We start from the raw sequence: 15,338 nt of genomic DNA, 5'->3' as shown, positions 1-15,338 counted from the left end.
GCTGCTACTAATAATGTCTGATAAATATACAGGCAAGTGATATTTTATTCCTTTTAAATTTCACCATTTTAAACAAAACATAGAAAATATACATTTCATAGTTTTCATTCTCATTTATGGGCAACCCAAGGAAACAGTATTACATAAAAATATGAAAAAAAATCATCTGTTTAAATTAATATTCCACTACCTAGAACAGCTGCTATGAGCTCAAAGAATATTAGTTTCTGCAGTTAACACTTTTTTAATTACCAAAACAAACAATAGGTCTAGTCTCAGTCTGTTATATTGGAGAAATTGTAAATATTTTTTTAAACCTGCACTGCTACTCTTTGATAATAAAAGGGATCTTAAACATGATAGAAAAGGATCATCATCATCTATATGATTATACAGAAAAAGAGTGAAAATTCATAGCAAAGCATCAAAGTACCAGAACTGTAATAAATTAATGAATAACTGACAACACTACAGTTCAACAATAACGATTAGGAAACCATGATTAATAGCATTAATAAAAATCCAATGTTCAAATCACAGACCTTTCCAAGTGAAATGTCTGTTTCATTATTCCACACACTTTCCAGGCCTCATTTGTCACACATTTGCAGATATTTTTATGTTTTTTCATCCCAGATTAGTTGCCACTGTATTAGTGAGCTTTAATAATAGCAAAATATAATACCGTCAGTCTATAAAATATTGTGACCTGCAGCCTGGGTGTAGCAGCACTTCAAACCCCATACATAAACTGCACAACACCAAGTCCCAGGTACAAATAACAGTTTATTAGTAAGGAACTACCTCTCAGCAGCATTCACTTCACAATACACAACAGAATAGTCCACAGTTTCACTTCCCTTTGCATTTCTTCCTCCTTCAATAATTTTCAACCAGCCTTGTCATCCTCCTCCTCCTGACTCCCAATCTCTGGGAAATAAGGAGCAGCTTCTTTTATGTCGGACCCAGGAGCACAGCCATGCCCCAATGTCACACCAGGGAAGTACTTCCAGGTCTGGTATGATCTCCTTAAACAGGAGATAACTTCCTTCTCCAGCCCTGCCTGGTGGTCCTCAAGTACCACAGCAGGGCTGCTCACCAGGACTACAGCCCATCAGGTTGTCTGCTGGTGCACCAAAGGGAGCCCCAGACACTGAATGCTGACAGCCCGTGTATCTGGGGGTTATCTGCCACAGGGGACAATTCCCTTCTATCCAGGATGGGCAGCCCATCCATCACTGACCTTCCATTATAAAGGCTTCCCAGCTGGGTAAGGAGCCACCCAGATCTTCCAGGGCAATATATAAAATTAGAAGGATCAGAGCCATATAACTTCATTAAAAAAGAGTAAAAAAAATATTGTATAATTTGCAAGATTACATGACATATGGTAAAACATACTATTTATTTTGAACTTTGCAACAAACAACATATATATCTCAACTGTACAATTTGGTGAAAGAACTGGTATAACTGAGTGCAAAGCTTTACAGTAAAAAGAATAATGGAATACCTTAAAGAGGAGTATGAAACACTGAAAGTATTTCTATATATGAGAATGCTGAACACTTCACAAAGCATGCCGAACAGCAAGAACTCCGCTGCTCTTAAACATGATTATTATCTTATTAACATTATACTGTATTTAAATATTTCTCTTCTTAAATTTCATACCTTGCAACAAAGTGTACTTCTACAACGTGGGGAGTAATGATACAGATTGCCTAAACTTATTCTGCTTTCAGATCAGACAATTGTTTCAAAGCTTAAAAACTCAAGGCTTTGCATTTACAATGTTTGCAATTTCTATTTACAAAGAAAAAAACTCTTGGAATTTGCAGCAAGTCATTTGGAGGTTATAGGCCCTAGATGGTACTGTATGATTGTCAGCTGTCTCTGAGGAGACAGACAGGTAAGAATTTCATTCAGCTATGCACATGTGACTAAAAAACCCAAACTAAACTCAAGCCACTCGTGTTGCAGCCATTAGACAAGCCGGCATTTATGTATGAGCTTGCAGCCACAGCATCTTTAAAACCAACAATAATACAAAAGTCATGTGAATTCAGAATTTATAATTTTTAATAATATTTACAGTGCCCTTGCTAAATTATTACCTTGACCAATTCTAAAATTTTACTTAAGAGTAACTCCTAAACTGAAAATTGTTTTCTCTGTTTTTTTTTTTTTTAAGTGCCTTTGTTTTACAGTGTGTTAAAATATTCTTCAATAGAAAGGGAAGTGTGCTCTTTGCAACCCTGGTAGTTTACTACTTTATAGAATCACTTTTTGCTGTCTTCTGTATCTGCATTGCACTTTGTTTGAGAGGCCAAACAGATTTGCTCTGATTTATTGGGGTTAGTCAGATGACGCTTGTGTTCTGTAATTTACAAACAATGCCCAAAATGCTCAGTCTAACTGAGATAGGAGCTTTAGATAGGTCATTGTAAGATGTTCATCTTTTTTTTTTTTGTCCTTGAGCCACTCTAAGGTTATTTTGGCCTTGAGTTTGGGATCATTATTCTATTTTTTTTAGTAAAACAGGTTCTCCTGCAGTACTTACTGTAGTCGTATTTTCAATTATCCATTCTTCCCTCTTTTACCCCTTTCAAATGCAGCCCGATTACATAAGCCTACCACCACCATCATACTGTTAGTAAGGTAATCATCTGCTGAAGTGTGGGCTGTGTTACTTTTATGCTACAAAAATCTCTTTGGCTAAAAAGTACCATCTCACATCCCATCCAACCACAATCACAACTAGGTCACTTTCAGGTATTTTAGCCAATTCCACAAATTCCTTCAGAAGGTTTTTTTTTTGTTGCTCTAGCTTTCCACACAGTCCAGTGTTATGTAGAGGTCTTGATACGATGATGCACATTTATTCCCTCTCGGCAACTGAATTCTGTAGATACTTGGCTCCCCTCACAAATCTGATCTTTGTGCAAAGAGTTTTGAGAGTCAACCTTTTTTGGGTAGTATGTTGATGATCTGGTGCATCTTCTCCTTCCTTATAACTGAACCAATGGTAACAACAGGAACATCCAAACATTTGGATATTGGTTTTTGTTTTACTCTTTTCTGAATGTATTCACTTGTATTACTGCACCTCTAACTTCTTTGAAATGCTCTTCAGTCTTTATTTCAGACCCTTCCTTCAGATTCATAACCTGAACGATGACTCATTAAATGTGAGGTTTTTATCCAGAAAATGTGGAAGTTATTTGAATGATGCACTGGTGGATTCCAATGGTAAGACAACTGTTTCCTTGATAGGCAATTGCTCTTCACCTTTGTAAACTAAGAGCTTCCTCAATGAGACGGAGTACTCAGGAAAACTGCCTATTGACATTTTTTAAACATAACTTTTTTAATAAAACAATTTCAGACAAAGAAAATGAACATTGAGCTTCAGTTCTTGAGAATAAATATGTATATCACAGACAGCAAGATTTCAATGTTGGATTTGTTATTGTGATATTCTGGTGCCCACAGCCTTGGCATCTTCTTGAATGTGGATCAGATAGTTATGACCAGGATGGACTAGTACAATAAGGATTCAAACAGCAAGACTGGTGCAAAAGTGCTTAGGGCAAATTAATTCTCAAATAATTCCAAACAGTGTTCAAACTGCATGTGTAAAAATCTGTGCTAAATAAATCCTAAAATGCAAAGTGCAAGTAAAACATCTTAAAATCAAAATAATGAACTACTGTAAACCCATAAATTACGGGTGGGCATATTCAATCCTGGAGGGCCGCAGTGGTTGCAGGTTTTTATTCCAACCCAGTTGCTTAATTAAAAACTAACCATTGTCAATTATTTAATTTCATGGCTTGCTAGTGCTTTAACTTTGCCATGTCATGTGATGTGATTTATAGCAGTTGTATTCCCTTCATTGCTGGCTAGAAACCTGGTGTACAAATAAAAGCATAGCGTTTGTGAACAATTGGGATGATTTTTGGGAAAGGCCTGGATTTTTCAAAAGAGATGGTTTTCATCCTAGCTGGAGGGGATCTTATGTATTATCCCAAAATATGGCAGCAAAACTGCCTGGTTGACTAATTAGAGTACCATCCAGGCCGCAACTCATGTGATCTTAAATCACAGGCTGTTGTTGATCCCACCTGTTACTATCCTGAAGCTGTTACCCATAATCTCTGCTGTGGGGCATCCAGTAAATTTAGTCTTGATGCAAACCTTAAATTACTTGATAACCAAAAAATAAGGTGTATAATTAGACCAAGGGATAAAACCAGACCCTCCACCAGGGGCACCTGTAATAGAAATTTACTTCAAATTAAAACAAAAAATATAATCACCAGTTCAGAAAGAAGCATGCAGTTTTAAATGCTGCTTATTGAACATTCGCTCTCTTGGAAATAAAGCTGTTTTGGTAAATGATATTATATTAAGTACAAAATCTGATCTGTGTCTTCTCACTGAAACCTGGCTTAGTAAATGTGACACTGTTCCCCTAGCTTAGGCGTCATCAGATGGATACTCGTTCCTTCATAAGTCTAGAGACTTATGAAGTCTCTGGTCGAGGAGGCGGCCTTGGAATAATTCATTGTAACAAAATGCAAATCACGTCTAAAATGTTAGGCGACTTTACATCCTTTGAGGAATTCGTTTTAAATATTTAAACAGATTCCAATACAATTATAGTGCTAGTCTACAGACTACCAGTGCCATATTCATTGTTCATGACAGAATTTAGCAACCTTTTATCTGATTTGGCTATAAATTATGATCACGTAGTACTGATGGGGGATTTTAATGTACACATTGATGTGGAAACTGACACTTTTAGCAAATGTTTTACTTATTTGTTAAATTCAGTAGGATTTTGTCAGAACGTCAAAGGTCCAACTCAATCATAACCACACATTGAATTTCAACTTTGTAAGTTATAATTAAATCTAAAATTTAAATATTACTCCATTAAATTATTTCCGATCACTACTTAATTACATTGGATTTAGTCCTGCCCTTGCCAATGCACTCACAGATTAAAACAATGACAGTGCGACATCTAGATTGTAATTCTACTTTAAAATTTATAGATACTTTGAGTAAGCTGAGTGTAATTGTGGAAAACCATTTAGATCAGTTAACATGAAATGTAAACGTGGAAAACAATTTAGATCAGCTAACATCACATTATAATGTGACCTTGAGAGATGCTCAGGATATAGTAGCTCCCCTTAAAACAAAAGTGATCAAAGCACATAAAAACTCTGCCTGGTTTAATGAAAACACTCGAGCTCTTAAATTAGAGTGTTGAAAACTGGAGCACAGATGGATGAAGATATAAAGCTCACTCAGAATACTATTCTACAGTAATAAATAGCAATAATAAAAATCCTCGGGTACTGTTTGGAACAGTAGCTAAATTAACAAATGGAAATTCAGATCTACAGTGCAAAATACCAAAAGATATTAGCAGTACAGACTTTATGAACTTCTTCAATGAGAAAATTAAAAATATAAGATCCCAGATCTCAGCATCACAGTACAAACCTCATACTAGCTTAGCAGACCCTGCCTCATATTGCATTCAGCACTTTAATAATTTTAATCCTGTCCAGGACGTCTTAACTTTAATTTCTAAAATGAAGCCCATTACTTGTTCCCTAGATCCAGTGCCAACAAAGCTAGTAAAAAGTGCAATGGATGTTCCTTCAGCGCCTATTCTAACCGTTATCAATAGTTCATTATTGCATGGCACAGTACCTGATGCACTAAAAGTGTCAGTCATTAAACCATTACTTAAAAAGTCTGACCTAGACCTACACATACCAAATAATTATAGGTCACCCACTGCACGACCAACCTACCTGGAAAGGGGTCTCTCTTTGAACTGCCCTTCCCAAGGTTTCTTCCATTTTTTCTCTACAAGGGTTTTTTTTTGGGAGATTTTTCTTGGCTTCTTAGAGAGTCAAGGCTGATGGACTCTCAAGAGGCAGGACCTGTTAGAGCCCATTGCGGCACTTCTTGTGTGATTTTTGGGCTATAGAAAAAATGAATTCTATTGTATTGTATTGCTTACACTTTAACCACCAGTCTGATAGCTGGGATATTCTAATACTTTATTTACTCTCTAATGCTTCATTATACAAATCTTGGCAAACATTCACTGAACTTAGAATTAGATTCCAAAGTGTAGGAGATTCAAAGGGTTATTTATGAGACTAAATCAGTTCAGTTGCAGAGTGAAGGTTTACTGGCTGCATTTCCGTGTTTAAATGCTACCACTACATTTATGACTTAAACATCTCCCTGAGATTCAACAAGATAGTACTGTCACTATCAAAGTAAGCACTATGCTAACTTACTCTGCTGCCACAGAAAGCTCAACATAGAATTTATCCATTTACATTTGTGTGTCACTTTATTCAGTTTTCCCATGTATCTCAACTTGCACTTTTATATTGTGGCCTTATCTGATTTGTAAAGCTCCTTTTGAAATTTGCTGTTAAAATACAGTATATCGGCTATACACCTGAGCATCTTCCGCTATCTGTCAGTGGTGTGATTTAATTGTGTTATTGGTGATGGTGCACACCATGAACTGCTTTATATAAAATAATGAATGATAACTGATTAAAAGTCAACAGAAAAGAATATCTTAATATCAGCCCTAAAGGAGATGGGTATCCTTAAGGCTTTCAGGATCATGTGACCCCACCAAAACTCTAAAAATCCACAGAGATGCTGGTGCCAGCCCGTTACTATAATAGTGTTTTCCTATGAAATGAAAGCACACCAAAAGCAACCTATTGCATTAGAACATTACTGACTGAATGACCATCTCTTTTTTTCCCCAAAACAACTGAACACTACGGCCTACCATCCTTTGCTTGTGAGTTGAATTACAATCACTAAAGTGTGTGTTAAGTAACTGTAACTTGAAGTAGTCACAGTAAGGGTAAGTATCCTTATTCACTGGGCGTTTGTCTGTCTAATTGCACAGGCGCGCATGCTTCTCCCACTTTAGAGCTAATTCATACCTGCAAACCCCTTCCTAAAGTGTATTTTTGTGGCCTGAAAACCTAAATACAATTAAATAAAATAATGACATTAATGTATTTGGGTGTTAAGTTACAGAATTGCTTTAACAGGAAAGTTATTAAGTACATTTACATAACGCTTTTCTAACCTACTCAAAACATTTTACATAGGCAGTGGGGGAAACCACTTCAACCATCACCAATGTATAGCATACACCTAGATGATGCGGTGACAGCCATTCTTGTGCCAGTAAACTCACCACATGCGAGAGAGATGGTGAGACCATAAAGGACAGGGAATGATTAAGTGGGCCAGAATGGGCAACATCATGATGGGCGATTTAGCCAGAATATGGAGAAACACCCTATTCTTTCTCAAAAGATGCCCAAAAAGAGTCAGAACCTTGGTTTTACATCTAATCAGAAGGATGACGCCAGTTTTTACAGCACAGTGTTATCACTGCACTGAGACATTGGGATCCACGCACAGATTGCAATTCAAGCACTCCCCTGATGGCCTCACCACTCATATCTCCAATCCGAGTACTGGCCGGGACCAAACATGCTTAGTTGCAGGTGGATTAACAGTTCTAAAGTGCAGGTGATACGGCTACTAGCTTAGTCATCGAAGCCAACTATAATAAGACATTGCCCTTTATTAAATAATGCAAAGGGTTTTACCTAGACTATTATTTTTAGTTTCACATTCAAAAAAATGGCCTTTCAATTTTTATTGAGCTTTTCCAATTTGTTCACAATCTTGTTTGATGTGGAGTATAATGTGAGAAGACATGTGTGCAACACACATGACAAGGACAGTCTACCATAGCATGCGAACACACAAATACGCTGCAGCCTGTGGATCATTCAGCAGACCGTCGTGATGAAGACAGTGTCCGAGTTCAGCAGCATCAGCTGTGGAAAATTGAAACTGGGACTACACATTGCCAAGACGCAGCCCCGGTATGTTCTGTAGGCGGCTAACACCCTGCACCACACATTTGAAAACCACCCTATGTTCTTCATAAATATGAATACTCCTAATTTGAGTTAAAAAGTGTAAAAAAAATACAAGTGAAAATAAACAGAAAATGTTACATTCAATTAAGCAGAAATATTCCAAAAACATAATCAAGTACATGACCTAAGTATTTCTACTTTGTTATTGTACAATGGGGTTTTTTGCATTTCTTGTAAGTTTCACACTATATTTTACTTATGAATCCATCAGCAAGTGCAGAAACAAAGACTAATAAAAACAAAGCAGATCAAGGAACAAGAATCACTGACTGGAATAAAGGCTTAACAAAACAGACTGAAAAGGTCAAACTTCGCATACCAATCCCTATTTGTTTAACTTATTAAAAAATATTAAGACAAAACATTTGAAGCCCCTAATATATCACCAAAGTTCTTGGTAACTAAACACTGCTTGATAAATTAATTATTTAAAACAGAATCCAAAGCCCGGACGTCAGCCAGCCATATTCAAATAACACTAAATGCCTTTGGATTTGCCCAGCACAAGGAGCAGAGACTTACTTGAGGTTTGCCCTAGTGGAGGTGTCTTGGAGATCGCCGGGGTCGAACAGCTGTGAACCTTTCAAGCCAAGATCCTCACAGCCTCTCAGAAAAAGGGTGATATTGTCCTGCAGAAGGAAACAAAGCAGTTACACAGTTGCTAGGTATTATTTACAGAATATGAGGGGTTTCATACCTGGGAAATATGCAGGTAATTCAATTGCACTAGAGCTCTGCAGTCCTCCCACGACTGCTGTCATTGCCCTGCAACCCGATCTCCAATATTCCCTTGTCTATAGTTAGAGAAGAATACGATATTTTGAAAGGTCTGAATGTAATTCAGTCAGGTTTAGTGGAGATGACACTGATATGATAATTGTTTCAAAACATGAACAGTCTTTATGCATTGACATCTCACTTTCAATGGCAATTTGCTCCATTAGCATTTCTTTAGTATAACATGCATAGTTCACTGTACATTATTACTTCGCCTGACAAACCAGGGAGCAGCACTCTTCCGACACGCTTACAGGAAGAATGGTGTAAAATCACTTCTGACATATGGAGGAATATTTCGGACAAAATTAAATAAATAAATAAATGCGCAAAAAAATAAAAGTACTGTGAAATGTGAATATAAATAAATAAATGTTTCATGAAATGAGCCTAAATAAATAGGTCATGAAATGAGAGCATAAATAAATAAATGTGTCACGAAATATATGTTTTTTGTTGCTTATTTATTTTTTTAATTTTGTCCGTAACATTCCTGCAAACCATCATGAATTACGACTTGAAATAAAACTGTCACTTTCACTCGTCAAAGTTGAGAGGGTGGGCTCTAACACACCCTCTAGTTACTGATTGGTGAATCGATAGCACAAGAATTAATTCGAAAAATGCTTACTACTGCAGATGAAATGGATTCTGCCGAAGATATTACGTATTTCAGAGAGAGAATTGAAGATTTATCGGAAGAAATTACAATATTGACGGCCCTTTTAGATTCCAATATAGATGAAACTATTTTTGAAATTATTGAAGAACAGGTGGAACGGACTCGACTACACCCCAGTTCAGGTGATGCAGTTCCCTGAATACAATGATGTCATGGATGTATAGATTATACAAACGGTAGACAAACTGTGGCAAGGTTGGGCTTTGTGATGGTCCAGATTGGCCTCACAGTCCTTGGCATTTTGAACCCAGTGCTGTACATAATGAATTCAAGGATGAGCTGGGTAACTCAGGGTAATCACATGCAGCAAGAGTTGGTTCATAATATACTTCATACAGTAAATAAATCTATAAAATCCAGGTGTTCAGTGCAGAGGTTATAGTACTCTAGTGTTGTACCATGTTAGCCATTATGAATGTGGTGAGAAGTTAAGCAAAATTACACCTTTTATTGGCTAACTAGAAAGATTACAATGTGCAAGCTGTTGAGGCAACTCGGCCCCTTCTTCAGGAAAGAAGTAGCAAACAATAAATAATCCTCTAAAATGATATTAAAACATAGGCAGGTTTTTCTTTAAAAACATGAGCCACAGTGAATCTCTCTAAAATCTCATCGCCTCTGCTTACCCCATACTCCTACTCCCACCGCCATTCCCTGGTGTATGCGGAAGCCAACTCCAAGCACATGGGTCACTCTTGCTACGTGAAGTGCTCAGCAGGAATGACCCTTTTCATCCCCATCAAACACTGGCCACAAGCTTTTCTCTGGAACTCGCACCCAACCACCTGCCTCCATGCCAAACAGCATGACTCTCAATCATGTCTCTCACTCTCCATTTCTTTTAACCTCTTCCTTCATCTCTTATTTCTATCCTTCCCATTTCCTGCCCAGGCTGCATTTTTTATGCACTAATAAGAGTGCAGGTACTGCAGTCACCTGCTCTGAGGTGTGAATGAACCACTTGACTGATCTGCTTGCATTTGCACTTGAATGTGCGATCAGCCAAGAACCCCAATGAACCTTGTGTTCCCATGTGCACATGTACCCACCTAGAACCTGCTCACTCCGAATTTATTTATTCAAAATGTCCAGCACCACAAACATCTCACCACAGGCTTGAAACCCAGGGGAAAATGATCAACAACTGTGCCACTGCATGTACAGTACCATTTCAAATTATTTATGTTTGCTCTGTTATACTTGTTTTAATGAGCTAAATCCACAAAATCAGACCACAGTAGGTGGGAGTTTTCATAAAAAAGAAGACATGATATATTAAAAACAAACTAAGCAATGATCTTCAGGGAAAAAAATAATTTCCATTTTCTCAAAAACTGTATTGTGTGTCTGTTTGAGAACCTGTGATAATCTTAGTTAATATTTTTGTTGTTTCATAAGATATTTAATTTGACTCGCAGTATAATGTATGGTACATTGATCTAAATCATACAGAGCAGCACTGTAACCTCTGCACTGCAAGGATGGAAGAACTATTGAGTAAAAGAAAACATCAACAGGATTAAACACCTCTAGCTTTAGTGTTCTGCTTTATATTATTGGGTTCCCCAGCTAAGACGACCTTCCCCACCAAGTCTTGAGCTGATCACTGTATCCTCATAAACCTGTTATTGAATGAATGGATGAATGAAGAGAAAGCATGCTGCGACTCTTAAATCACTACACGTGTGCCTTGAGCTAATCTAGGCAATCAATCAAAACAAAGATCAAATAAATATAATGTAAAGATATATAGATCTCAGTAGATTTGTGCTTTTGGATCATTTCCAAACAGAAAAGCTGTGAAATAATTCATTCTATGCAGGAGCTGCTGCAAAACAGATTATTTTTATGATGGGGTTTAAATGCTTAGTGGACAAAAAATGCAATTATTTTAGGTTTGCCAGACCTCTTGAGAAAGGCAGGGATATAATTGTATGAAAAGCACTTCTCTCATATTTCATATATTATTTTCCCTCAGCTTTGTAATGGGCAGACTTCTTATTTAGGACTTGTTCTTCTTGTGTATCCATTGTTGTAAGACATGCTCTGTTTCTCACTGATCCTAGCCAGGAGCATACAAGTACAGAAAAATTAGATGGATTATCTTGATCAGCTCTGTACAATGTGCAGTAAATTTAAAAAGTAATTCAAAATCTTGGCACCCATATTGAGCTTGGCCTGACCAGAGTTCCTGAACAGACAGAAGTGGAATGTTAACTTTATCCAGCTTGTCTGGTAAGCTACTGCAATATCTCATGGTGTTATTATCTCAAGAGTGCACAATTCATCAAATTTATTGTCATGTGTATAAAATACATTGAAAATCTTCCTTGCATGTCTAGCATATGAATAACAGACAATACATACAACACAATACATTAAGAGTAGAATCAGATACTAAATGCAAGAAATACCCATGCAGTGGTAGGTACAAGAGGCTGTTGAGTAGCCCATTAACCTATTGATAAAATCTGTCATTCTGACATCAGTGTATCAAAAGACAAATCTCTTGATAAGGCATATTATGGGAGTGTCATCAAGCGAGTATACAGTGCATCCGGAAAGTATTCACAGCGTATCACTTTTTCCACATTTTGTTATGTTACAGCCTTATTCCAAAATTGATTAAATTCATTTTTTTCCTCAGAATTCTAAACACAACACCCCATAATGACAATGTGAAAAAAGTTTACTTGAGGTTTTTGCAAATTTATTAAAAATAAAAAAACTGAGAAATCACAATGTACTGTACATAAGTATTTACAGCCTTTGCCATGAAGCTCAAAATTGAGCTCAGGTGCATCCTGACAGTTAATGTCAGAGCACAAACCAAGCATGAAGTCAAAGGAATTGTCCTTAGACCTCCGAGACAGGATTGTCTCGAGGCACAAATCTGGGGAAGGTTACAGAAAAATTTCTGCTGCTTTGAAGGTCCCAATGAGCACAGTCACCTGCATCATCCATAAGTGGAAGAAGTTCAAAACCACTAGGACTCTTCCTAGAGCTGGCCAGCCATCTAAACTGAGCGATCAGGGAAGAAGGGCCTTAGTCAGGGAGGTGACCAAGAACCCGATGGTCACTCTCAGAGCTCCAGAGGTCCTCTGTAGAGAGAGGAGAACCTTCCAGACGGAAAACCACCTCTGCAGCAATCCACCAATTAGGCCTGTATGGTAGAATGGCCAGACGGAAGCCACTCCTTAGTAAAAGGCACATGGCAGCCTACCTGGAGTTTGCCAAAAGGCACCTGAAGGACTCCCAGACCATGAGAAACAAAATTCTTTGGTCTAATGAGACAAAGAATGAACTCTTTGGTGTGAAATCCAGGTGTCACGTTTAGAGGGAACCAGGCACCGCTCATCACCAGGCCAATACCATCCCTACAGTGAAGCATGGTGGTGGCAACATCATGCTGTGGGGATGTTTTCAGCCCCTGGAACTGGGAGACTAGTCAGGATAAAGGGAAAGATGACTGCAGCAATGTGCAGAGACATCCTGGATGAAAACCTGCTCCAGAGCGCTCTTGACCTCAGACTGGGGTGATGGTTCATCTTTCAGCAGGACAACGACCCTAAGCACACAGCCAAGATATCAAAAGGATTGGCTTCACTGTGAATGTCCTTGAGTGGCCCAGCCAGAGCCCAGATTGGAATCCGATTGAACATCTCTGGAGAGATCTTAAAATGGCTGTGCACCGACACTTCCCATCCAACCTGATGGAGCTTGAGAGGTGCTGCAAAGAGGAATGGGCGAAACTGGCCAAGGATAGGTGTGCCAAGCTTGTGGCATCATATTCAAGAAGACTTGAGGCTGTAATTGCTGCCAAAAGTACATCGACAAAGTATTGAGCAAAGGCTGTGAATACTTATGTACATGTGATTTCTCAGCTTTTTAATTTTTAATAAATTTGCAAAAACCTCAAGTAAACTTTTTTCATGTTGTCATTATGGGGTGTTGTGTGTAGAATTCTGAGGAAAAAAATGAATTTAATCCATTTTGGAATAAGGCTGTAACATAAAATGTGGAAAAAGTGATGTGATGTGAATACTTTCTGGATGCACTGTAACTATGGAGTTGGAGCCAGATCTGGCCACACAGTCAGTTTAACAAGGAGTGCAATACCAGGCTCAGCGGAGGGATGACTTTACTAAGATTTTGTGTGGAGAAGATAATGCTGCTAATCTGCACATGATGGACTATACCACATAGGAAGTCCAAATTCCAATTAGGCAGAATGTCAGGAACATGCAGATTTGGTAGTATCTGGATTGGCTTTGATGGGATAAAAGTGTGAAACGCTGAGATGTATGTCTAGATTGTATGAAGTTCTAAGTGATATCGCATCCTGTTTGGGATAGCTTTGATGATATGCGAAGTTGAGGTAGGTCTATCTAAATCATTCCATGGCCTTTCACAACCAGAGTGCATTTCATCAGTCAGTAGCAATGGGACAGTCCACTTATTTATCTTGCTACAGGGATAACTGTTGTCTTTTTGAAACATGCAGAAACTAGATTCTGTCAATGAAATTTTAAATATGGTAGTGAAAATGCTGTGTAATTGTTGGCATAAAGGTTTTCTGGATGCTGACTTGTTTAAAAATCTACCTTTTGTCATATATAAAAAACAGAAAGAATGAATTATGCAGTTATACAGATTCTTACACAGGAAAGCACTCCATTTTGCAAACTCTATATTTACTCATATTAAATTGACTGTCTTTGTGATGAGGATGGAGTTAAGAGGAACCATTGCTTGGTGTATCAGTTTTAATATATTGTAATATTGTAGTAGACTATTTTACTGATTTTCCTACAGGTGATAAAGAATGTACATGGATAAAGGTATAAAGAAAAATGTAACTAACTTGGCAGTTAGATAATAAGAACTTGCTTGCATGATCAGCTCACCACATAACGGGTCGGAATTAGTTAAAAGAAAAACTTGGGGTCATCTAAGTTGACACTTTAAGCCACAGTTTAGGGACTTCAAGACGAAGAGAAATATTTTTTCCCTAGCTCATGGGCACATGTAGAACACTGATTGGTAGAAGGTTTGAGAATATAAGTTGTGCTTAGATAGGCTTGGTCTAGTAACACATAGACAGAACATGATGAGGAAGTTATCCACTAATGTCATATTTGTCCAAGGAGTACAGTAAGGAAGATCAAGGCTGGCTTAAATGAAATGCTTAAAAGACATGTCAGTAATTACTTGCCTCTGTCCTATCAACTGTGTTGGATCAAAAAACCTATCCACTTAGAAGTGCAACACAAGAATAAAAAACATTTGATATGACTCATACCAAAAAATGGCTACTATTCCTCCAGGTTACATCGTCACATCCACTTGTTTTGCTTCAACTTTATACACTATTAAGAAACACAATATAGAGAATGCTTTTTTATTGAGTGCATAAACTTTTTGAACTTGCTTCTTTGCTGAACCTTGAACTATTCACTTTAATAAAAGTACAAGTGTCTATGTGTCTGTCTAGCTGCTATGTCATTCCAAACGATGGCACATCGCAAACATTTTAAGCAATAAAATAAATGCATTGTATTTGTCATTGAAATAGACGGCAAATCACAAATATGGGCATACTGTATCACAGAGACATGTGCATACATTACAGCTGAGGTCTATGTTGATTACTTGGATTTCAACCCATCTTAGACAAATATCACAGTTAGTTTCTAAAAAAACATCTGAGGGTTTAGAGAGAAAAAAAAAAAAAAAGGAAGTTTTTTAGATGCAGACTGCAGCTTCATCTCCATGACAGGTTGGTAAATGTGACTTAATAGAGCAATTTAGAGATACTCATGTCTACACAGCATATTTTAAGGTGA

General features: G+C 37.5%; 1 protein-coding gene across 11 annotated transcripts in view; it reads right to left on the bottom strand.

The window, feature by feature from the left end:
• LOC120527673 (LIM and calponin homology domains-containing protein 1-like) overlaps positions 1 to 15,338 on the bottom strand; it is a 332,902-nt gene that overhangs the window by 161,479 nt on the left and 156,085 nt on the right. For all 11 annotated transcript variants that reach the window (XM_039751356.1, XM_039751353.1, XM_039751350.1 and 8 more), the window contains exon 4: positions 8,556 to 8,662. In XM_039751356.1, the coding sequence (XP_039607290.1) occupies positions 8,556 to 8,662 (107 nt within the window). The remainder of the gene's footprint in view (positions 1 to 8,555; positions 8,663 to 15,338) is intronic.

Source organism: Polypterus senegalus, chromosome 4 (assembly GCF_016835505.1).
Source record: "Polypterus senegalus isolate Bchr_013 chromosome 4, ASM1683550v1, whole genome shotgun sequence".
Classification (NCBI taxonomy): Eukaryota; Metazoa; Chordata; class Cladistia; order Polypteriformes; family Polypteridae; genus Polypterus; species Polypterus senegalus.
Note: the sequence above shows the minus strand (reverse complement) of the source record. Positions and strands in the feature narration are given on the sequence as shown.